The 24,462-nt window shown below is 40.3% G+C and overlaps 2 protein-coding genes across 4 annotated transcripts in view; one reads left to right on the forward strand and one right to left on the reverse strand.

Annotated features, from left to right (window-relative positions):
* LOC104939852 (deleted in malignant brain tumors 1 protein) overlaps positions 1-13,928 on the reverse strand; it is a 47,563-nt gene extending 33,635 nt beyond the window's left edge. Inside the window, exons 1-5 of one of the 3 annotated variants that reach the window (XM_027284832.1) lie at positions 13,776-13,928; positions 12,680-12,715; positions 12,271-12,585; positions 11,656-11,970; positions 11,219-11,220 (exon numbers count right to left, since the gene is read on the reverse strand). In XM_027284832.1, the coding sequence (XP_027140633.1) occupies positions 11,219-11,220; positions 11,656-11,970; positions 12,271-12,585; positions 12,680-12,715; positions 13,776-13,854 (747 nt within the window). In that variant the 5' untranslated portion in view covers positions 13,855-13,928. The remainder of the gene's footprint in view (positions 1-11,218; positions 11,221-11,655; positions 11,971-12,270; positions 12,586-12,679; positions 12,716-13,775) is intronic. The other 2 variants (XM_027284834.1, XM_027284833.1) reach the window with 2 other exon arrangements.
* Positions 1-24,462, forward strand: part of LOC104935790 (deleted in malignant brain tumors 1 protein) — a 79,247-nt gene that overhangs the window by 7,508 nt on the left and 47,277 nt on the right. The window lies entirely within an intron of this gene.

The following is a 24,462-nucleotide window of genomic DNA, read 5'->3' on the forward strand; positions in this document are numbered from 1 at the left end:
CTGTCTGTAGCGCTCTGTGTTCAGGCGGTAGGTTTTCGTGTCTGTCGATTTAAATGCAAATGAGCTGCTGCTAGCTGCTGCTCATTCCACCCTCCTCTTCAGCCCTGCGTGCTGACAGCACTTACGGGAGGGGTGTCACCACGCTGCCGGAATTTACCTGGAAGAGGCGTGACTGCTGGAGAAAACGTCGCTTTGCAAAAGGATATATTTAAACTAGAGTCAGACTCTGAGCATGAAGAGGCAACAGACAAGTCCAAAAAGCGAGGGAAGAAAAGGATATTTCTGAATGGTAAGTGTAGCGCCCTTTAGTCTAACTGGAACAACACACTATAGATACTTACACACTCTCACTAGGTTCGGTGAGTTGGACCCCTAAATCACTCAAATGGCTCCCCCCAACATGAAGTTGAGAAGTTGACAATTTATTGCTAGACAAAACAATACTTTCGTAGTATAAGAAAAAAAAACAAATAGAGCTCTTTAATATAATAATAAATAAATAATAAAATAGAAAAGTTCAAATAAAAGTGTCCCTTCTTCTTATCAGAAGTCAAGACTTCAGTAAGTTCTGTGGTGTATGTATATAATGTTCATATGACTTACTACCCAGGTAGATTTTTGTGTTCTGAGATTGTGAGTGAGGTGACCGTGCTCCATTCCGTCCAAATTGCTTGTCCTCCTGGCTCGCCACCGAACCTCCACGGATTCGTATCCACTCCTAACCCAGCATACAATGAAAACCAATCTGAGTTTCTTAAAAAAGGGCTCACACAGTGAAGCGGCTCCTCTTATCCCACACACGCACAATACTTGTTCCTAATAAGCAAGAGACTTATTAGACAGTGCTTTGAATTGATAAATCATGAATGTTTGACTCATATGTTGTTTTTTTTCTTACCAACATCCGTTAATTCACTCACAAACAGGGGCTCTCTCTAGTCAACGTCTCAGGTCAAAGTGCGCTTGTGTGCTTGACCCTGAAAATAAGTAAGGGCTGATGCGCCACCTTGTGGTGGGGCATGGTAAACACCCTTAAATAAGATAAATGGATTTAGTACCAATGTGGGTTACACCCTCCCCTCTTGAATCTGAGTCTCTTCATGAGTTAGTCTCTGGTGGGGGGCGGTGCCTATCATAGTTATTAATAGTGTCTAGTTCTTGGTTAAAGCTCTGTAAGATACTCTGTGCAAAAGACATAAAAGGTTTCCTTAACTGAATGTAGTGAAAACGGTCAGGGGGTTGTCATGACCTTTCTGACCCCCATGTGGAGTCATTTGGGTCTCCATCTGTTACAGTTTCATTCTCAGTATCTATGTCAGATGTCTCAGATGTTTGAGTGTAGTTTGGCTCATCATCATGTAGAACCTCCACAGGATTCTTCTCCTCATCAGTTCCATTTGTCACATGCATTTCATTTGTTACATCTGTTTCATTTGTCATATCCATTTCATTTTCATTTGTCACATCCGTTTGTGTACAGTCCTCTCCAGCAGGAGGCCCCTGGATGCGCCGTGCGCCCCCATCAGTCTGTCCGCCGCCCCCCTCTGCCTTGTCAACACCCCAACATCCTGGGGCGCCCGCTCCGCTAACTTAATGAGCGGTGTCGAAAATTACCATGGTTTTTTTCTTTTTCGTGCGCTCGTGCGCCCCCCACGGAGACTGCGCCCTGGGCGGCCGCCCACATTGCCCATAGCTAAGACCGGCCCTGGTTGTGTTTGTTTACAGTCTAAACTGACCCAGAAGTACATCAACTTAAATTAAACTTTTGCGAGATCTCGCAAGATTAGCATTATCCGCTAATGTTAGCAATGAGCATGTCTACTTTTTTTCCTCTCTCAACCGTATTTTTTATTTTTTTGCCTGACTTTTTTTTTTTCTTGTGTCGGATTTTTTATTTTTGCCTGCTTTTTTCTACGAGTATTAGGGCCACATTTAAATAAAAAACTATTTTTTGGAATTAATTACAAGAATAAAGTCGTTAATAAATATGGCGAGAATTAATTACTCGGCATATTTAATAGCGACTTTAATCTCGTAATTAATTCTTGCCATATTTAATAAAGACTTAAATCTCGTAATTAATTCCAATTTTTTTATTTTATTTTAATGTGGCCCTAATACGTCGTGTATTTTAAAATACTTGTGATATTTCTTAATAAGACTGTCATTTTAAAGTAAACAGAAATTAGTTTTGAAGATAAATTTCACGGGTCACCCATGGGTCGGGTCGGGAACCAATGGCTCGCGAGCATGTCCGGGTCATTGTAAAGGTGAAGAAAGCAATTTTATCAGATAGCCAACTAGTTTATCCGCTTCAACCCTTGTAACGGAAAAGATGGCGAAAAAGAAAAAAAGACGATGATTACCGTGCATTCCAGGCTGCGTGGACAGAGGAATTTGCATCTGTGGAGAGAGCAGGATCTGCGGTATGTCTAATATGCAATGATTAAATTGCATTGATGAAACGGTTAAATATAAAGCGGCACTTCCATATGCACCATGCTTCATTTGCATCAAAATATCTAGCAGGAGACAGCAGAAAAAGGGCATGCGAGGAGCTACAGCGGAGAGTGCAGACGAGTCAGCAGCAACTACGTGTGTGGACCAAGCAAGGTGGCGGGAATTCCGCTAGCTTTGCAGGTGCTTTGGCAATAGTAAGGAATGGAAAGCCATTCACAGATGGCGAGAATGCCAAAACATTCATGCTTGATGTGGCCAATGAACTGTTTGATGACTTCCCAAATAAAGACAAGATAATCAAATGAATAAAAGACATGCCCCTGTCAGCAAGCACTGTGCACGATCGTAGCATCATGATGGCAAATCAAGTCGAGGAAACACACACACACTTTTCTCTCATGTTAGATGAGTCAACAGACGTGAGCCATCTATCTCAGTGCAGTATTATTGCCAGGTATGCTGCAGGTGACACACTGCGTGAGGAAAGCTTGGCTGTTTTGCCAATGAAAGGGACGACAAGAGGAGAGGATTTATTCACGTCTTTCATGGAGTTTGCTAAAGAAAAAAAACTGATGGATAAACTTATTTCTGTCTGTACTGATGGTGCACCCTGTATGTTGGGGAAGAACAAAGGATTTGTAGTGCTTCTCCGTGAACATGAAAAGAGAGCCATCCTAAGTTTTCATTGCATCCTGCACCAGGAGGCGCTTTGCACTCGTGTGGCCAGGAGCTTGGCGAGGTGATGTTGCTGGTCATTCGAGTGGTCAACTTTATTGTTGCCTGAGCTTTAAATGATCGCCAGTTTAAAGCTCTGTTAGAAGAAGTTGGGAATCATTATCCCGGTCTGCTTTTATACAGCAACGTGCTTGGTTGTCAAGGGGGAAGGTGCTCAGCTGTTTTGCAGCTTGCCTGAGTGAAATCCGGACTTTTCTTGAAATGAAAGGCGTCAAGCATCCTGAGCTAGACAACACTAACTGGCTCCTGCAGTTTTACTCTCTCGTGGACATAACTGGCCATCTGAACCAGCTCAATGTGAAAATGCAAGGTATTGGAAATACAATCTCATCCCTTCAACAAGCAGTGTTTGCATTTGAAAGCAAGCTGGAAGTCTTTCTCAGGGACATTAAAACAGGTCGTCTTCTGCACTTTAAAAGACTGCAACAATTTAGAGATGCATGCTTAGCAAGTGACTCCACTCAACATCTCCTCATCCATGGTGTTGACGGGGTGAAAAGACACCTGAAAACCTCCCCCGCCCATTATGACGTGTTCTTGTAATAAAACTCGATCCGCGGTGAACATGGAGTATTTTATTTTGAAAATAAACCTGGGTTTTATTTTGTATTTTGGAGCAGATTTCCTTCCCCGCACAATCTGCTCTGTGCTGAATTTATGCGGCGTGCTCCAGCGTCCGTGAAAAATAGAAGCTCTGCGTATGTGTGACGGAGGGCTGCCGATCGGCACAGTCGGAGCCGTGACACAACAGGGACGGAGACTGTGTGAGCTGACACATTGACTAAAATTGAAGCGTAACGGCTCCGTCGCCGTGGCGCATGCAGTGTATTTTAGAGGTTAGTCTGTGTCCTCCTCTCTGTGCCAGTTCGTTTTGTATTTCAGTGCCTAACGTCCCAGCCTTGTGTTATTTCTAGTGATCGGATTTTTGCTGACCTCTACCTTTGCCTAGCCCTTTTGGATTTGTTTGCCTTGTCTGACTGATTACCATGTACCGAACCTTCCTTCTGGCAAGTAAACTGAGTTTCGTTTGAACCCTGAACTGTTTTCGAGTCGTGCTTTTGAGTCCTACTTTTTGTGGAGTACCAGTCTTAACACTCTCCTTCCTCAGGCAGGCCACATTGTGGAGGACAGCACAAGCCACAGTAATGTCACATGCCCTCAAAGGGCTGACCCTTAATTTGTGAAGGCACTGAAAGCGTGCGTTCAGGAGGCCAAAGGTCATTTCAACTCAGCCCTGGTCCTGGCATGGGCATGGTTGTAGGCCTGCTGTGCTTCCTGCGGGTCCGTGAATGGTGTCAGGAGATATGGCTGGCAGGCATACCCCCTGTCTCCCAGCAACACACCAGAGAATTCACCTGTACACATATTTGTGGCTGTTCCTTTAATGTTGTAGGTGTATAATGAAATGTTTATTGACAGAGTATTACTGGTTATTGAAATAAACTTTTCAGAGCAGTTGCTTGAGATTATTTGTGCATATTGTCATTTGTGTGCTGTTTTTTTTTTTTTTGTGGTCAAATTAATTTTCTCACTGTTGACTTTGTAAATGTAAAATAGTTAACAAATATTAGCATTTCTAAGTGAACCTATCTTTGAGACTGTTTGTGACAGTTTGGTTATTGGTCCCTGATGCCAGGGTGGCACCCTGTGATAATTAACTTAAGTTAATAAATTGATTAATTAATAATCCTAATATCAATAAATACCTTTTGTTTTACTAATAAACAAACCTGCCCTATTATATGCCCAACACTTCAGTTCTCTGCTATCAGTTAACATAATGCTCAGAAAGAGATGTCTTTGCACAAAAGTGTCATTTTCTGTATCTGTGTCATGTTAGTGTCACGAGTCCATGTCCTTTGAAGACTAGCAGAATAAATCCACTTACTCAAACAGAAGTGAATGTGAGCACAGATTATAACTGATTCTAGTAAATACAACACAGTCACTGAAAAGACAGAAACAGTGAAGCATTTCATATGATTGTCTGAGCTTGTAATGGGTTATCTTCTGTCATCTGAAATTATGAATTTATACAACTCTTCCTCTGTTTAAACACAACCGCACACAACAGAGATGAACTTTGAAGCTTCTGATTCTGATGTACTAGTGCCTGCCGTGTTTTATCGGGGGGGGGGATACCTTTTATTGTGCACCATGTCGAAAATATTAATTCAGATTTCTCTTTAAGCCTCTTTCCAAACAAGTCTTGCCTGTTTGAAATAAACATTTTGGGCAGAGGACTAAAGAGGGTAAAACTAAATCAAAATCAAGTGCCCATATTGAATCTGCTGTTGGCTATGGGCTTTAACCAGAACCATGAGCCATGGGCCACCAGTATAGTAGTTTGGGATTTGGCTTTTAATTGTTTTGCTGCATGCTATATTTCTAAATTCTTTATACCAAATGAGTCCAAGGGAATGAGGCTGTCAGTATCAGCCTATAAATCTTTATCAGAGAGCATATCCTGCATATGACTTATAAATCAAGTAGCTAAATGTAGGTGGATGTTGTTACAAGATTTTTTTAAGAAGAACCCTTGAATAAGGAAGACTGGATTCAAAGTATCAAAGTTTAAGTTGAATTTATTATTCTTGTACAAGAAGGAGCATTTAACAGTGCAACACACAAGAGGGTTACAGAGAAAAAGGCTCCCTGAGGAGCTCTGTCAGGTGGTTCTTATACAATTCTTTCTAAAAATGGGCTGTCTCAGACATCTTCCCACTAACGATTTCCTTTTTTGTTTTTTCCTCTTAGTAATGGGCATTATGTTTCTTGTCCAAAATGACACTTCCCTTAACCTGTCTCTCTTGCCCTTAAACTATTTTTAATTACTTTTCCCTGCCAGCTTCAGCAAACATGTGCTAGATAAGGGAAGTACACGGATATGCAAAAGACAAAATACACACACACACACTCCCTAATAGAGTTAAAACATCTGCAGCCCAGTACAAACCTAATTTTTATAACAGATGTTGTAGATGAATACAATGAGAACGTTCAACCACAGTGTCAAGGTCTTAACGGAAATGCATGGATACTGGTTTCAGGAAACATGCTGGACTTGGATGGTTCTCGGAAAACAATAGTAATAATAGAGTATATATAATATATATTATGTGATGTGTAGAATATTTACCATCTAAATAAAGAATTGTAGTATAAAATCAAATGCAGGCTTTAATCTTTAAACAGACCTCAGCGACGGGTGCTTCAAGGTTTGATTAGGCCAAGAAGCCTGTGAGTTTACTCATAAGAGGACACAGGCCCAGCTGTGTAGTGCAGCTACAAGATGGCTGAACGGGCAATAGACAAGACACCATTAGACTGGAAAATTCCCGAGTTTGATAGATGTCCAGGCATGACCTGACATGATCAGACAAGTCAAGTTTACACCACTGTGTCATAGGTGAATAAATGATTAAAGGTGGGCAGGACTCATGACAATGTTATATATAAAGGAGATGCTTTGAGGCTCTTTGATGACTCTGGCTTTGTTTGTCTGTCAAGATAATAAAAGCTCTATCTGCTGCCAACTTTGATGACTCTTACGTGTTATTATTTTCACCTGAAGAATAATACTATTCGACTTAATTTGGACTTCTTTTGACAAGTTGGATAAAATCTTCTGATCAAGATAACTTTTTTGACAACAGTATTTTCTGCACATTCTGTACATATATTTTAAATTAACCTCTTCAGGGAGCCATGAGGTTGTAATGTACTGCACCTGTTTACCACGTTTACCATTATATACCCAGAGACTAAGCAGTACTGCTTTGTTGGATTTACATAAACTGGCTTTGGTTTTGTAATTATAAGACTTTACTGTACACAAATGCTGCATGTAAAAATAAACCAACATAAACTATTGTAATAAAACTGTTATCAACAGAAATAAGGATAAAATTGTACTTTTCACGTGTTATGTGTGGTCTTCCAAATCTGCCGATGTCAGCCTCACACAGGAGGCTTCATCCTCTGGGGATAAGGAATATCTCCACATACTTTCATGGTAATCCAGCACAAGGACATGCAAGTGTTGTTCAGACAATTTCTATTCAATAGGCCACCCTTAGCCATAAATTTGGCTTGTAAGTAATTCAAATATTAAAACCTTAATTAAGAGTTCTGGTACCGGTAGTTTATTTGTGCAATTCAAAATAATGATAACTGAATGGCTAGCCGATTGTCCTGAGGGAAGCGACCAAGCTACAGTTCCTCCAGCATGATTCCACATGTATCTACTCCATTTGAATGGGCAGCTGTCACTTTACCACCCACTGAATTCCACCCAGCACAGCTCTGTGACACCACAGCCACAATGTGTTTTTTTATCACACCAGGAACGTTTCAGAAGCAGAGGATTTTAGAAGTGGACTGTTTTTGACCACCAGACTTCTTGCTCAGATTTAGTCATTTCCTCTTTTGTTTATGTGCTCCTACCATGAGTAAATAGGCTATGTAGTTAAATAGTTTCCATGTTGTCTGTTTTTGAGATCATACATTTGAAAAGGGTGTTTTATTGTAAAAATTTACCAAATTCTCTATGTTGTTTCTGTGTTGGCCTGTGGAGCAGAGCTGAAAGACGCCTTCTGAAACTCGACACATGGAATCACAATCACTGTCCACGTCACAAATGTGCCTGGTGGAATTTAGGCTTTGAGATTCTAATGTTTCATTTACTTGGCAAAACTGTTGCGCTACCCATGATACTGTGATGCAGTTGAGCAGTGGACATCTCAGAAGTTTTGATAAATAGACTCATCTTCTGCATAAATATCCACAAATTGATCTTGAATTACATTTTCATAGTTATCTTCGTCATCACTGCTTTCTTCTTCTTCCTCCTCTTCATTTTCTTGTTCTTCTCCGACTTCTTCTCTGTTTAACTCTACGCCCAAACAAACCTCCTTGGGCATTATATAATCTGCATCAGGGCCTGCTTCCTCATAATCATGATCTTCGTCACTTTCTGGGTCCACATAATCATTACTCTCCTGTTCTTCCTCCATCCATGCTCCCTCTTTGAGGTTCTTGGTGTCCATTGGATCAGCATTCACATAGTCCTCCTCCTCGTCCTCATCATTGTCCTCTTCATACTCGTTCCTGGCCCTGACAGATACTGAAACACGAGCAGTGGAACAAAATGTGAGATGAATATATGTATTTAAAATGGGTAAAATTGTGTGTCATGGTGAGCACTTACATTGAGTTTGGACGAGTACTTCAGGCTCCTTAGCTCGTCGTCTTCTCCTGCAGACCAGAAAGACTGGCAACAAGACCAGCACGAGCAGCAGCAGGATCCCAGCAGCTACAGAGGAGAGCAGCAGCAACAAAGACACTAGGAGGAAAACATTTGATCAGTTCATCATTCTAAACATGTCTCATTATGTGTACAGTGCATATAAAAAGTCTACACACCCCTAAAAATGCCAGATTTTTGTGATGGGGGAAAAAAAAAGAGACAAATATAAATCATGTCCAAATCTGTCAGATCCCCCCACAGATGTTCAATGGGATTCAGGTCTGGGTTTGGCTGGGACATTCCAAAACATGAATCTTCTTCTGGTTGCTTTTGTTAATTTAGATGTATGCTTTGGGTCACTGTCGTGCTGAAAGGTGAAATTCCTCTTCATCTTAGGAAATATCTCTAAGAAAATGTCAGGAAAATTCTACTAGAACAGCTGAACTTTATTTGGGATTAATCAGAGTCACTTTAAATGATGGCAGGTGTGTACTGACTACTATTTAACATGAGTTTGGATGTGATTAGTTCATTCTAAACAGAGCCACATCCCTAGTTATAAGAGGGTGTACATACTTATTCAACCAGTAAGTTTTTTTGTTTTTGTTTTTTTTGTTTTCCACCTAAAATATTTCCGTTTGTTTTTTTAATTGCACATTAAAGGTGGAAAAAGACGTGGTTTATCTCTGTTCATTGAAACTGCACCGAAGTCAGCAAGAACTGATGTCCAGTCATCATTTCCTAAAATACACATCTGCCACATCTGCAAGACACTGTGTCTGACACTGTCTCATAGTACCTCTATTCTAAACTTTTCATTGTACACAAACTGTGTCATCCACACAGTTGTTTCTTTTCTTCTGTTTGTGCCCGGTAACTTGAATGTTTTTAACCCCTGAACATGTAGTACCTTTTTTCTACTTTTTCCTTTTAAATTTCTTTTAAAAGTTGCAAATACTTTCTCAATCTACAGTAACTCTGTCAGACAGTATGATATACTGTATGTTGTGCAACATTTTGTAAGCTCTTCAGTGAAACTGTACACCGTTTACATGGAAATAGTCAAACTCAAGTGATAAAATGACAAAAAAAGAAGTTCTGTATTCTAGTATCTGAAGGCTCTGTATGTAACCACATTCAAGTTTCTGTTCTCTCTCTCTCTCTCTCTCTCTCTCTCTCTCTCTCTCTCTCTCTCTATGTGTGTTTTTTCTCTCTCTCTCTCTCTCTCTCTCTCTCTCTCTCTCTCTCTCTGTTCTTTCTCCCTCTGCCTTTTTGTCATGTCATTTTCAAATTTTTATAAATTTATAACTTCTGTACTTACATTTAATGGTGACATTAATCTCTGCTGTCTCAGTAGAAGTGAATTTCCTTGAGGACAGTGTGACTTCATACACACAGCTGTAGTTTCCCTGGTGTTCATACTCAGCTACAGGGAAGTCAAAGGAGGCTGACTGGTTGACTGCTGGTTTGGTGTTGGTGATGTTGGAGCCAGAGAAGATGAGAATGAAATGGCCTTTTGTATATCTGGAGTTAATGGAGCAGGTAATGACAAAGCTGTAACCCTTGGTGATCTCTGCACCTTCAGGACTCCAGACCAGCCCTTTGTTAGGAGATGTCAGGGAGATGCTGGGCTGCTGCAGAGTCACTGGGTACAAAAGGGACAGGAGGATGAAGAAAATATACACATGATGGATTTATAAATCTGTTAGATTCAGATGAATTTAGTTTTAAAATAAAATAAGTTTACAGCTAAGGTGGCATCTGAAGGTTGCAGTTTAAATTCTGATCTTTTACCAAAACAAAAAATCACTCATGCACACATGTTTGGATAATTTACACATTAGCTCAATGCCCGGATGCCTTTAGGATTCTATTCACTGAGCCTCCCACTTTTAAAAAATGCATATTCCCAAATGTTTTGTTTTGTTTCATGACTTTTTTAAAATTATTATTTATTTGCTATTGTGCTTACCAGTGATAGAGAGTCTGACAGAGTCACTTTGGGGAGACATGAAGTTTTGACTTGAGCTGCTTTTCTCATACTGACACTGGTACAGTCCTTCATTATTAAAGTCTACTTGAGGAATACTGAAGGTAGCAGAGTTGGTACTTGATGTTTGGGTCTTCCTGAATGATCCTGAGGTCTTCTGCAGGATGAATGTTCCACCTAAAACCTGAGTTGAGATTGAACAAGTGATGCTGACGTCCTGACCCCAGGTAACCTCACCAACAGGATTCATGGAGATGCTGGGCTTTGGGAGGCTCACTGAAGAAACAGAACATTATTAGAGAATTACATGCTTTGCCCTTGAGCTGAGCTATACTTACTTAGACTTTTTATTCTTCCCTTTGATTATTTACTCAAGTGAATGAAGCACCAAGTTCAGGAAACATATTTACATTTCTTACCAGTAACAGAGAGTCTGACAGGGTCACTTAGGGGGGAGCTGTAAGATTGACTTGAGCTGCTTTTCTCATACTGACACTGGTACAGTCCTTCATTGTCAAAGGTCACTTGTGGAATACTGAAGGTAGCAGAGTTGGTACTTGATGTTTGGGTCTTTCTGAATGATCCTGAGGTCTTCTGCAGGATGAATGTTCCACCTAAATGCCGAGTTGCGATTGAACAAGTGATGCTGAAGTCCTGACCCCACGTAACCTTACCAACAGGATTCATGGAGATGCTGGGCTTTGGGAGGCTCACTGAAAAGAATAAAACAATACTCAGGTTGAGACAGTATTCTGTATTGCACTTTTGATCTTCATTTTTTTCACATCTCAAGGAATAAAATGAGGTAATTATCATGAATTCTGAATTTATTGTAGTGGGGTTTCCACTTGTCACAAACATATTTATTATCTGTGGCTGTGAAGTGAAGTCAACGTGGAAGTGCCAAAAAATGCAGTTCCTCAAATGACCGCTTGAGGTTGGCTACAAAAGTCTCCATAAGCCCCAAGTTATAATGTCACACAGAAGTGTTCACAGCAGAAATACAAACGTTTACAGCCTGGTACAAAAAATGTAACTGAACTGAATTTCAATGAGTCTGAACTCATGACTATTGTGTCAGATATCAGAGATAATAAAGTATGTAAACCCTTGTGCCAAGACTCAGCATTGTGTCTTTTCCACCCCGCAGACTGTCCGTTAAACAGTTATAATGATTATTATTGTAACATGAATCAGACAAGAGATTCAGAAATGTTCTCACCTGAACAGATCACACCAGCGTCCTCACCGTGGTTACAGTCGTGTTTCCCAAATTCTCTGTGCTGACACTCAGTTAGAGAACTTTCACTTCCTGAACAGGCCACATTATCGAGCCAGATTTGTCCAGTTCCTTGACCAAAGCGGGCCGACGTAGGGGCACTCAGTGCTGTACCACAGCCGAACTGTCTGCACACCACCTGAGCATCATTTAAGTCCCAGTCATCATCACAGATTGTTCCCCAGACATTGTTGTGATAGATTTCAACTCTTCCAGAGCACAGACTAGATCCAGAGCCAGATAATCTGACCTGACTACCTAGTCTCAAAACACAGAAGACAAGTCATTGATGGATAGAATACATGGTCATGACAGAAACTGCTTTTGTAACACATTTGTCAAAAGTTATGATTAATTCACACACTTTTGATTGAGTTTAACTCTGCTGTTAAACTCTAAAAACCACTGCAGTGCAGTTACCAGCTGTTTTCCAGTGCTGTGTCTGAACAGCTCTGACACACATCATAAGTCACAATGAAGAGGTGACAGAGCTGATCAAATATACAGAAAAGGAAAGGATACATTTATTCTAAATACTTTATCTAAAACTTTTCTCACCTGAACAGATCACACCAGCGTCCTCACCGTGGTCACAGTCGTGTTGTCCAAATCCTCCATGCTGACACTCAGTTAGAGAACTTTCACTTCCTGAACAGGCCACATTATCGAGCCAGATTTGCCCAGTTCCTTGACCAAAGCGGGCCGCCTGAGGGGCACTCAGTGCTGTACCACAGCCCAACTGTCTGCACACCACCTGAGCATCATTTAAGTCCCAGTCATCATCACAGACTGTTCCCCAGACATTGTTGTGATAGATTTCAACTCTTCCAGAGCACAGAGTAGATCCAGAACCAGCTAATCTGATCTGCACACCTATCAGACAAATAAGACATAGCATATAATATTTTAATATCTTACACTGAATGTAACCTGGACACTAAAAGGATTTTAAACAGAACTGACTGACCTGCAGCAGGTGACGTTGACATCAAGAGGAAAGAAACTATGAAGAGAAAATATTTTACTTTGTCAAGAGGTCAGATACCATTAATTTATTAATCAATCAAGTCATTAATCAATTAAATTATTCATTCATTCATTCATATCTGTATTCGCACTGTGTGTTTGTCTCAGTACCTGAGTGCCTACTGTCCAGCCTTTAAATTGTAATAAACTAATCTGTAGTGCATTGTGTAAAGTCAAGTTTGTTCAGTTCACTTTTGCTTGTTAAACAGTGCATAACCAGGATTCAAAGTAAGGCACAGAGCACAAAGAGGAATGCAATGTCTCCAACTAGTGGTTGCTATATTCTTTTAATTCTGAGTTTGAGTTTTGACTCTTTAAGGTTGCTGCAGCTGGTAGGTCTGGAGTGTTGAATCCAGTCTAGAAGAGTTAGCATTGTGAATAAATGTCTGTAAAGTATGAGCACACGTGTTTTTATGTTTAGCATGCGAAGAGAAATGGATTGTTTGTTCAGATAATATTACCATGAAAGCAATGCTAATTTCCATTAGCACATTAATGGTAGTTCCCATTACGTGTTAACATTGAGTTCATGGTGTTAGTAGCTAGTTGTTTTTTAGCATCGCAATAATGATGAAAATGAGTGAGTACTGATGACACATGAACACCCCGAACAACATTATTGTAAGATTCATACATGAATCTGACACTAAGTCATATTTCAGTCGATGTATGTTCTACATGAGAGACTACAGAGATAGATAGAAAAGAGTTGGTTAATGACGTTGGAGAGCTCAGTGTGTGAACACCTCTGCTAACACTTTCTGCAGTCTTCATTCTGGATGGAGCTCTGTGCTGAAACATGAACAAAGTCTGAAACACTGGAGACAGCTGCAGAAAGCTCTCCACTGAAAATAACCTTACTGATCTTAATTTATTGATCTTATTTCATATTTCTGCCTCTTACAAAAGTTGCCCTTGTTTCTGTTTGAGATTCTATTTTGTTTTTTAAATAAAGAAGATCTATAAACTCAGAAATGTAACTGCTGTATTATACGAAGAAACAAAAACCTGATTACATTTTGGAATGTCTGTCTTACCCATGGCCAAATAGTGAAGGTTTCTCTGCTGTAAGTTCCCCATGGCTGACACAAAGTCTGCGAGGCAGCTCTGTATCATTTATCAGCAACAGCACAGACGACAGAAAACTCAACTAAAGACCACAGTGTGCAAACACTTAAAAGTGGTTGTCCTTCTCAATACACTTCCTCTTTCTCTTTCTGGTGTTTTTTTTTTCTTCTTTTTTTTTTGGCCGTACACTCCCAGAACGGATGTGTTAAAAATAACCTGTCAACTTTTCACACTTCAGTTAAACACAAGTTGTGTTGTTTATGCTTCTTATAAATCTTCAGTTATTTCATGCTCACCATTCCGCTCCACTGCACACATATATTGATTGTCAGATGATTATCAAAGTATTTCACAGCAAAACATGAATTCCTCCTTCTTTTGAAAATTGGGAACCCCTTTTAAAAAATCTCGTGACTGAACTTTTGATTTTGACTTGTCTTAACAGTGCTTTGACTAAATATGAAACCAATACATAGAAACAGTTATAATCCTGTCCATCTGAAATCGCATGGACTTGCTAAAGATGTCCAGTGGCCGTCGAGTAGATTGAATGCATGGAGATAACCATAATTGTGGTTGTCTATACCACCAAAGGCACTTCGTCCAACTAGTGGCGCCACTTCTCCGAAGGCCAGCAGATTTTTTTATTAGCATGCTGTGACCAAACTGAACTTACCCCAGTATCTGCAACGTACACCTCCACCCTGAATTGTCTAGCCAGACCAGGTTGGATCAGGAGAACCAGGTTCCTCAGTTTCAGCTCAATGAATCCTCAGTGGGACACTGAATCATAGAAGCTATCCTGGACTTAAATAAAGGAAATCGTTTATTAAGGGAGACCACATACCGACTAATACAGAGTACAGAAAGAACAAATTTCTTAATATAGACCATTTTTTGCGGGAAAGCATTTGTACACAGACCGTTACATGAATAAATCATTATACATGATCATATATTGTTTATATGTATGTCCTCCATTCTCTTGTATCTTTATCTTCAGTGAAGGGAAGACTAAGAATATGCTTTTTGTCAGTTTGTCAGCATTTGAAGGGTAACTGGAAGCAAGATGAAGGATTTTGACAAAAAACATAGAAGACTCCCAGAAATTACTGCAAACATTTGAGGCATGCATACATCCAGAGTAAGAATGTCTCACATTTAGAAGAATCTTCCAAGTTCCAAGCTACAACGCTGACTTTAAGGTTGATCTGGATAAGGCCTCAAAAGTCACTCATAAGGGCTCACGTTTGACACTAAAGGTTTCACACCAAATGGATTAACCTCTGACAGACACGGTCTTTGCACCAAAGAAATGCACTGCAAAAGTGTCACTTCCTGTATCTGTGTCATGCTTGTTTACCCACTGGTCGTGTCCTTTGGACGAATAGCAGTATAAGTCTACTCATGTGAAAAAAATATAAATACAGCACATTCGCTGAACATTCAGAAAGTGTTTAGCATTTCATATCACTGGCAGCAATTGTAATATATATTATCTTTGGTCTTATGAAATCTATGAAACTATGCAACTCTTAACTTGGCTGTGCAGATCACACACACCTCGAACTGTCCTTAAACACAAGCACACACAACAGAGAGGAACTTTAAAGCCTTCTCTTCACACCCCATGTTCATACTAGTACCCACTGAAGTGCATGTTATTATTATTATATTGCAAATCAATCTGTAAACTGTTGCAGTATCCAGTAACAGCCACTAGATGTCATCACAGTACAGGTGTATAATAAAAGTGAGTCCGCTCTCCCACACCTACAGTCCTCCAATAACAGGATGTTTTTAGATACAGAGGCTGCATAAACCACATATTTTGTTCATGGTAGTTATTTTGACACATTTTCTAGTCCTGGGTTCAGAGTCTGATCAGCTTCAAGTAAAACATTATATATTTTGCAATAGATAATACACTACTACTACACTATATATTATTTTTCTTTCTTGTATTTCTTGCAGTCCAGTTTATTTTCTGCACGTAAAAGACGAACTCCCATTCAAAAATGTGCCTGTGCAGGATATAAGATGAAGAAGCCTTAATAAAGAGATGGCGCTCACTCACACTGTGTGTGCATGCTGAGCCGCACTGACAGTTCAGTGGGCCTCATAGCGTGAGAAGGCTGAGGAAGTGAAGCGACTGGTGTGAGAAAGCTGCCACCGCAGCCCTGTGGCAGCTCAGCCCCAAGCCTTGCGGTAGTCTCGATGTTGCCCTCTGAACCCCATTTCAACCTGCTTTCAGCTTCCACTCAGGCTGTCAGACATTCAAAGCTCTTTGGAGCTTCTCCATTTCTACAGAAACTTCTCATTTTTTCAAGAAATGTGTGGGTAAATAAGCTTTTTGCAATGGTGAGGCTCAATCTAAGATACGGAACAATGCCTGGTTACTTCACTTTCCATAAGAACTTTGATAAATGTCACATGATTAACAGACTTCCATTTCTGCACAAATAAGTACAAAAGGCTGCTCCTGGTTCTATGGAATTGTTGAATAGACTACTTGAGAAAAATTCTGACGTACTTTAACTCTACTTGAGTATTTCCAGTTTATGTTATTCTGTTTTGTAACTCCACCCAAGTTCAGAAGAAAATTAGCTCCACCTTTACGAGCTGCAACATCAAAGTAATGGAAATAGTAATGCATCAATATCAATCCACTATACAGTGTAATGTTCTTAAATGGACCCTTTTGCAAAATTAGTACTTTTTGCTATGGTATATACTGATGCTAATACTTTTGTACTTTCATTTAAAGCCCCAGTCTGTCAGATTTAGGGCACAGAATATGTCAGAAATTAAATATAATATGCATAACTGTGATTTCATTAGTGTGAAAATAAGAATCAAAGTGAGATTACAGATGCTACAGATCCTCTGCCACGAAGTCCACCATGTTGAACCACCATGTTTCTACAGTAGCCCAGAACAGACAAAACAAACACTGGTTCTAGATGAGACGTTTTGCTTTTTTTATGCATTTCACAGCCACTGTAGTTTCTCCATGCTAGGAAGGAGAGGTAAAGTCAAGGGGGTTGCAATGAGCAACTACACAGCTAGATGCCTCAGAACCTTTAACACTGGTCCTTTAAGTCCCTGTTTCTCAAACTGTGAAATAGTTTTAGAAATTACTAACATTCAACTGAAAATAAACTATGAAGTGAACTAAAATGTGACAGCGAGTCAGGAAACAGAAGTAAAACATTTCAAGTTTTAAGAAATGTTAGGAAGACGTGCGGATCAGGAGTACCTCTTTTCAACCAAATGAGCTCTAGTTCTGGTTCCATTTAATAAATCTTATCATCTTTTTACGAACAGACTGAAATGACCATAGACGAATAAAGATGAATAAATTCCTATGGACCAATCAGCATCCTGTACTGCCATACTGGCAGTTAGGCAGGCGTGGTTTAATGTTAGGTGTGTGTGTGACGATGTGTGTGACAAAGTGGCTGGTAAAAAGGTTAGCATAGATGCTGCTACCATCATTTTATTTCAGAACTGGAGAATATTTCAATACTTCATGCAATGAAAAGATGTTTTCACTCTCGCTCTGACTGGTTTCTGTAAAAGTTTGACTACATTATACGGTTCCTTGATCTGATTGGTTGAAGTTTGCCCATCATAGATGGTGATAGACAGATAGCCATGGCGTGCCTGCCCTTTTTCAAACAGTTTCCAGCAGTGACTTCCCAGATGTTTCTGTGTAACCTACAATCTGATGCAGTCAGGTTAAATACTACTTTTACTTCAGTAAAAGAACAGAGCACTTCCTCCTCACTGACGTCGGCTATCCATTTTTAGAACTGTGACATTCACTGTAACTCATCTTGTAGCACGGCATGCCTCAACTGTAAATGCACTAGTGGTGTGTGAGCGAGTGTAATGCTCACTGACCGACATCTTCATCTGCTGCTGGAGCTCGAATACACACAGGCACGCAAGCACACACACTCACGTGTTTAAGGATTTGAGGCAAAAGATATTGAGGTTTTGGTAACATGCTGGTGTGTCAAAGTGAAAAGTTCCTTCATGCTTTCTCTTTCTAGATCACACACACACACACACACACACACACGTGCGCGCACACACACACACACACAGCAGGAGGTTGCCCAAAAAAGGTTACTAGAGGTCATGTTTGAGCGGCAGAACTGAAAAACAGGAAGAAATTTGAGGTGTAAGGATGGCAGCGAAGTGTGTCTGGTGTGTGCACGTCTGTGTGTCTGTGTTCAGCTGACTGACACATGAGAGCAAAAAGTGGTCGGTTAATCACGCGTCTTGTGCAATGCAGAGAACCCATGAGACTGAGATGGGTGGTGTGTGCATATGTGAGTGTGTGTGTTTTGTAGGTGATTAAGAGGAAGCAATGGCAGAGTAAGTAAAGACAGAGATTCCTTCATTTTATTTTACAGCAGTGCTGTGTTCCTCAACACACACACACGCACACACACACACACACACACACAGTGCCCAACAACTGAATGTAATTCGGACTGACAGCTAGCCTTCACGCTCTGACGCACCTCGCCTCCCAAAATGGACGCAGAAGGCCTGACACACACACACACACACACACACACACACATACACAACGACTAAATGGGCTTTCTGTCCACAGCAGCTGAAAACCCAAAACATTAAGTGGAGGAGGTGGAGGTGGGGATGAATAGTTGAAGGGGGGATCAGGATGATCAGGGTGTGTTAAAACCAACAGACAGACAGAGATCAGAGAGATACACAGGCAGAAAGGCAGTTCATCAGTTGGTTAACAAGGCAAACAGACCAGCAGGTGGTACAGAGGAAAATATCTGTAAGGTAAACATCCTTGCATCATTTCGTGACACTTATCCACTATCCACAAGTAGTTGAGCTCACATGAACAGACAGTAAATTCTCTGAGAAACTTCAAAGTTATGGGACTTAAAGAGGCAGATATATAGAAAAAGAATAGGAGACATGGTGTAACATTGTCCTCAAGTGATGTCATTTGAGTCAGCATAAGTTGAGGCAGAAGATAACAAGTTTGATTTTTGAATGATAAGAATCTGAAGGCGTAGAGTTCCCAGGATTCTGTCATCTGATCCCCAATCTCTACTTGAGGCTAATAGCACACGGCTTCATTAGCATAACACACCAGAACTCTCAGACTCAGGTTATTTATGCTCAGAATCAGCTGGCTGTTTAATTTGAATTCAGTTTCTGGACATGACAGGCCATGTGAAAGTTGTGCGTCAACCAGTTTCTGCCATTTAACCTCTTCATTGGTAAAAGAAAATGTAATAAAAATGAAGCCATAATGCTGGCTACTCAGAGAGCACTCAGCCTTTCAAAATGCAGTTATAGACAGGTCTGCAGCTTGGCTGAGGGTCGCCAAAAGATTTGGAGAATAACAATATCCCGTCCAGGAAAATCAGGACTTTGTACAAGGAAGCACTTCATTGCCATGAGTCAAACTCATGACCGCCGAGTTAGGACCATTAAATCTGATCAGGCTGCTGCAGAATGCCATCAGAGATTACATGACTATGAGTATCTATCTGGCTAGGTGGCCAGCATTTTATGTGTCCAGTTTTTAACTTTTCACATTCATCTGGCAGCTTTACTACTCATTAATCATTGAGATCTATTTTGAATTGGAATTTTTTCTATTTTTCTGAGCTCATGAAAAGTTGACATTAAATAGACATGTGCTTCTTCATGATGCATTGCTCTAGATTAAACTACTTAACAGTAGACAAGTATAAAGTAGGCTAAATAAAATTAGCACAACCTTAAACATGAGCAGTGAAGCGCAGCATACACACTAATGCAGCAGTAATATTTATCCAAAAACATCATATTTAATAGTAAAACACTGACAGGGAACATTTTACTTCACAGTCAGTGCTTTTACTTTTGATACTCGGTACATTTTACTGATAATGCTCACATGCTTTTTCATAAATAAGGTTCTGAATGGAGGACTTGAGTACTCACTAGAGTAATCACTGCTATCTAGCAATGACAGTGTGCTGTTTTTGAAGTAGTTTTCATATAGTCAGTTACATATAATTACATCCATCCATTCATTTTCTGTAACTGCTTATTCTCATCAGGGTGCAGGCGGACTAGGACTGAGGCTGAGTAAACCCTGGACAAGTCAATGCCAGAGATGCGATTCATAAAATGCAAAACAATGAACCAAATAGTGAAAGTAATAAAATGTTTCACAGGTTGATAGAAATGAAGATTCTTGATGCTATTTTCCACATTTGTCTGTTGAACACACCCCATCCCTCCAATCTGAGCTCTTACAAACTCACAATGAAGTGTTTTTTTAAAATTCTCATGTAACGTTGCCGTCATTGTCGACCATAGGACGCACCATGAAAAGAATGAGTTAGAAAAGTGTTTATGATACACAGAAGAAAAGTGGGATTTAAAGAAAGTAGAGGAGAAAAGGAAAGTAGAGGGGAAAGTGATTTAGAGAGCGGTTGAGGTATGTAATAGAGACAGTGAGGTGTGATTTAGGGCCGAGAGGAAAATGGAGGAGTGGGGGGCTGCGTTCTTGGCAAAGATTGAGTGTCATTTAATGCGGGAGTGAGTGGAGAAATTATTGCATGGCTGCTACACTAGCTGACGATAGATGTGACACATTGCTCATATGGCTGCTATCCCAGCTGAATGGGAATTACCCCATTAACGCAAGCTGAATTCTAACTGCTACAGCACATATTGGGCCGGTAGCAAAGAGCTGAGCTGGCTAATGACTGTATGTCACTGTAATGGTGCGTCTCTATCAAGTGGCCCTACCTCTGTGGGACACTTAGCTCTTCATCGCCCCGCCTGGCCTCGACTCTTCTTCATCCTGCTGCCGGATGACCTTCCAGCTGCTGCTTAAGATGAAAAAATCATCTCTGCGAGAGATTCCTCACATCGCCCATTCCTCACTGCCTCACACGGACATTTTAGACATCTGCTTTTAAGCTACCTCACATGTGGACAGATGGTATATATTTTTTTGCTTTACTAACAGTCTCATCTAAATGTAGAAAGGTTCTGATTACCCCTTTCACACGACTTTGGGACGATTTGCTCTAATGATCCAGGTGCTTCCCATATAGAAGGCAATTCTCCCCAGACATCCTTCACTGGAATGTCTAAGAGCTGTCACCATATAGAAACATGGATGTGTTTATATTTTGGGTTCCACATCCTTACAATGCTCCAGATATAAATGTTTTACACCATAGCAGAATTGGACCCAGCCCTGATCTTGATTGAGGTCATTTTTGCAGGGTCAACATACCCTGGAGGAAGCTTTGGCAATCCACCACCGGCCCTGTCTTGGATCACCAGCTATGTGTGAGAAGGGATATCAAATTCAGGGTATGAAATAAAATGCTTTTGATAGCAGTTGTTGGGGAGGGAGTGTAGGGTCCCAAAGATGTGAGGAAACTTATTGTGGTGATTAAAGTTTCTTAAAATAACTTTTATTCCTTCTAGGAATTGATTTTCAACGGTATCTCCGGAGAGGATATGAACATTGCTATGCAACAAAACCCAAGACTACGTTCAATGACAACGCTGATAAAGTTATTATCGTGATAAGATTACTTTTTTGACCACTTGCTTTATTCATTATTGTGCATGTTGTTTGTTGTGACATTCCTGCGCCAATATCCAGGGTGTGCATAGCAAAACTTTGGTGAAGGTTGCCTAACAGCCTAATCAAAGAAGATCAAATAGTTAACTTTTGCAGATTGCAGTTTTCCCATGAGTTAGTCGTAAGATGACAGCATTAGCTATTCATCCAGTAACCCAAAACAAAATGAGTACGTATGAGTGAAGTTCTTTAGTAGCCAAAGCAATTATGATGAGAGCAAAGAAAGGAAGGGAGGTGACACACTGGAGAACAACACTATATTAGATCAGCTGTTTGTTTCCTGTTTCCAACTAAACTTTGTATTTTTTACTCTTACAATTGTTTCCTTACCTTATTCAAGTGTTTATTATTGGCACCGTGAAAATGAATCCTTTCTAACCTTGCAAAGTAGTAGTGATTTTAACCAAAACCACAACCACAACTCAAATTAAGAACTAAGTTCCTATTGTGCATGAAGCTCAGCAAACCATAACCAGAGCTTTGTCACGTAAAAAGATCTATTTTTACACAGTGGATTGTAGCGGGTTTGAACAGTGCAGACAAATGATGTAATCCTGCCCATAGGGAAAATGCTTCTATGTGTCATTCTAGATGTCAATCGATACACTTTGTCGTTTAATTTGGAGGACTTGGGAGTCATGTGCAGAGCACAGACTGTTTTCCTGCTATAATGTAATTGCGGTATGACAGTCAGGCCAACTGTATGCAGTCTGACTGATAGATACTTGTGGCTTTAGACTTGGTCTCACAGCACATCATATGAACTACATTATTTCAAGTATACTGCATCCTTTACTCTCCACCTTGCTACTTGCTTGACACAAACACTGGCATTGGACATACATACATACTGGGCCGTGGTTGTGATTCCATTGCAAAAGCCTTCAAGCCTTTTTCCTGAAGTCACATTATTGTTGCATCATGGTGCAGATTGAGAGATGGGTTTACTTGAATGCATCACACGGCGAGACGTTTTCAAAATGCTTGCAAATACAGTGTGTGCAATCTTAAGAATGAAATGAAAAAAAGCTTTCCTGCTCTACCTCAAACAGATACTATAAATAAATACTGAAATGAGCTGATTGGTTGGTGAGAAAATCAACCTTCAAATGTATAGTATGTTTTGGAAAATGTCCAGCAGTAATGCTAAGTGTATGTTAATTCAGATTTAGCACTTAAATAAAGGTTTGATTACTGTGCGTGTCGTTCTGTGCTGTCATTGGTTGGATGCTGTGCATCTAGCTCTTACGGTACCTAAAGTGTAAGTGAGGAATCTTTTTTTTCTGGCACTTGGCTGTACATTTCAGCCACTTACATCACATTCATCTTTATATCTAATCACAATAAAGATGGCTCCTCTGGGTATTACTGCTATATTCAGGGGGACTGGACTTCCTAGTTGTTCCCCTGAGACTATCTATCTATCTATGCTTGATACTGAGTGTGAGTCTGAAAGCAGTAGGCTATCTGTCATTCATGCTATTAGTTCATGGTTATCATCAGCGGTGGCCAAGGCCATTAGCCCAAAGACATTAGCAGCAGCCATCAGCAAAGCCATTAACTCCTCTCCCTGCTAAAAGGCTACTGTCCCTCACAAAGACTCATTAATGGTAGGTAAGGAGAGATGGGCATGGTGGGAGACAAAGAAATGGAGAGACAGAGGGAAAAGGAAGAAAGAAAGCAGGGGGGTGGGGGTGAGAGGTGGGTGAGAAAAAGAAAGACTGAGGGAGAGAGGGCGCAATAAGGCGGAGAAGGGAAGACTTAGATCATTTTAATTGTTCACGGTGTCATTTCCCTCCACTCCCAATCTGCAGTTGGTGTAGGATGTACACACATAGTGTTATGTTACTCTAGTTTTTACATTGTCCTGGTCTGAGACTGGCATGGTTTTAAAGGGTAAAATAGAGAGTTGGAGTTTATTTTCCATGTGGACTGGCCACATACCTGAACTGTTTCTTTGTAAAATTGAGATATCATCAGCCTAAAAATGTGTAACTCTACTAAAGTGACAAGAGACAAATGACAGAAAACCTCAAGGTAACTGTTAAACTGACTAAACAGCTCTTGGACTTTGCTTTAAATATAACTGATGAATTCAAAAGTCGTCTCATTGCTGAAATACTGTCAGTGAACATAAGCAAACATCTTTTTTTTCTCTTCAGCTGCTTGGTCTTACAGGTCTCAGGTAAGTATTGCAGCATGCATTGTATGGATGGCAATGTAATGCTGGACAGGGCACCAGACCTTCACAAGGCAAACACTCACATACACATTTATACATTATAAAGCACTGTTCCTGCTTCAGTCATTTCACAGTTTTATAGTCCTATTCCTTTGACTGAATTGCTTTAGATTCAGAAATTTAGTTGGACCTCTTATCTTCAACAAGGTCTACTCTATTCTACCATACACACAATATACAGTTTATAAAGCTGAAGCAGAACCATCAGGATATCCTGTTTGATACAGGATTGTCATGATACAGACAAGTCAAGAACTGCCTGTGCATGGCAACCACATTATGCTTGAGGTTAGGGAAAGATCACAGTTGTGTTAAATGAATCATGGTTAAGATATGGTTAGGATACAGGAGCTGAAACAGCTGAATAATGTTTGAGAAATGTCGTGGTTGTGATTCATTGGCAAACATTAATTGCAGGCCTGTGGTAGGATGGAAAGGGCATTGATAAAAAATGTTGGCTTTAGTTGGAAATGAGTTGCAGCATTATCCAGATGGACGCAAATCCTCAGGATCCTCAGGATCTGATTTTAATAATAAACTTACGTCACCAACCTCTCTTGCTGGAAACAGGCATGTTACCATTACCTATTCTATGACTGGACAGGAAACTCTAGGACTAAAACAAAGAGATGACTAACCAAAATAATCAAATTTGCATCTCTTGTGTGGTTAGGAGACGTGTGAACATTTCTCAATAAAGAGACAAGAACCAATTCTTCCAGTGTCATGCAATCACAGAATTAGTTATGACCAATGA

Source organism: Larimichthys crocea, chromosome XII (assembly GCF_000972845.2).
Source record: "Larimichthys crocea isolate SSNF chromosome XII, L_crocea_2.0, whole genome shotgun sequence".
Taxonomy (NCBI): domain Eukaryota; kingdom Metazoa; phylum Chordata; class Actinopteri; family Sciaenidae; genus Larimichthys; species Larimichthys crocea.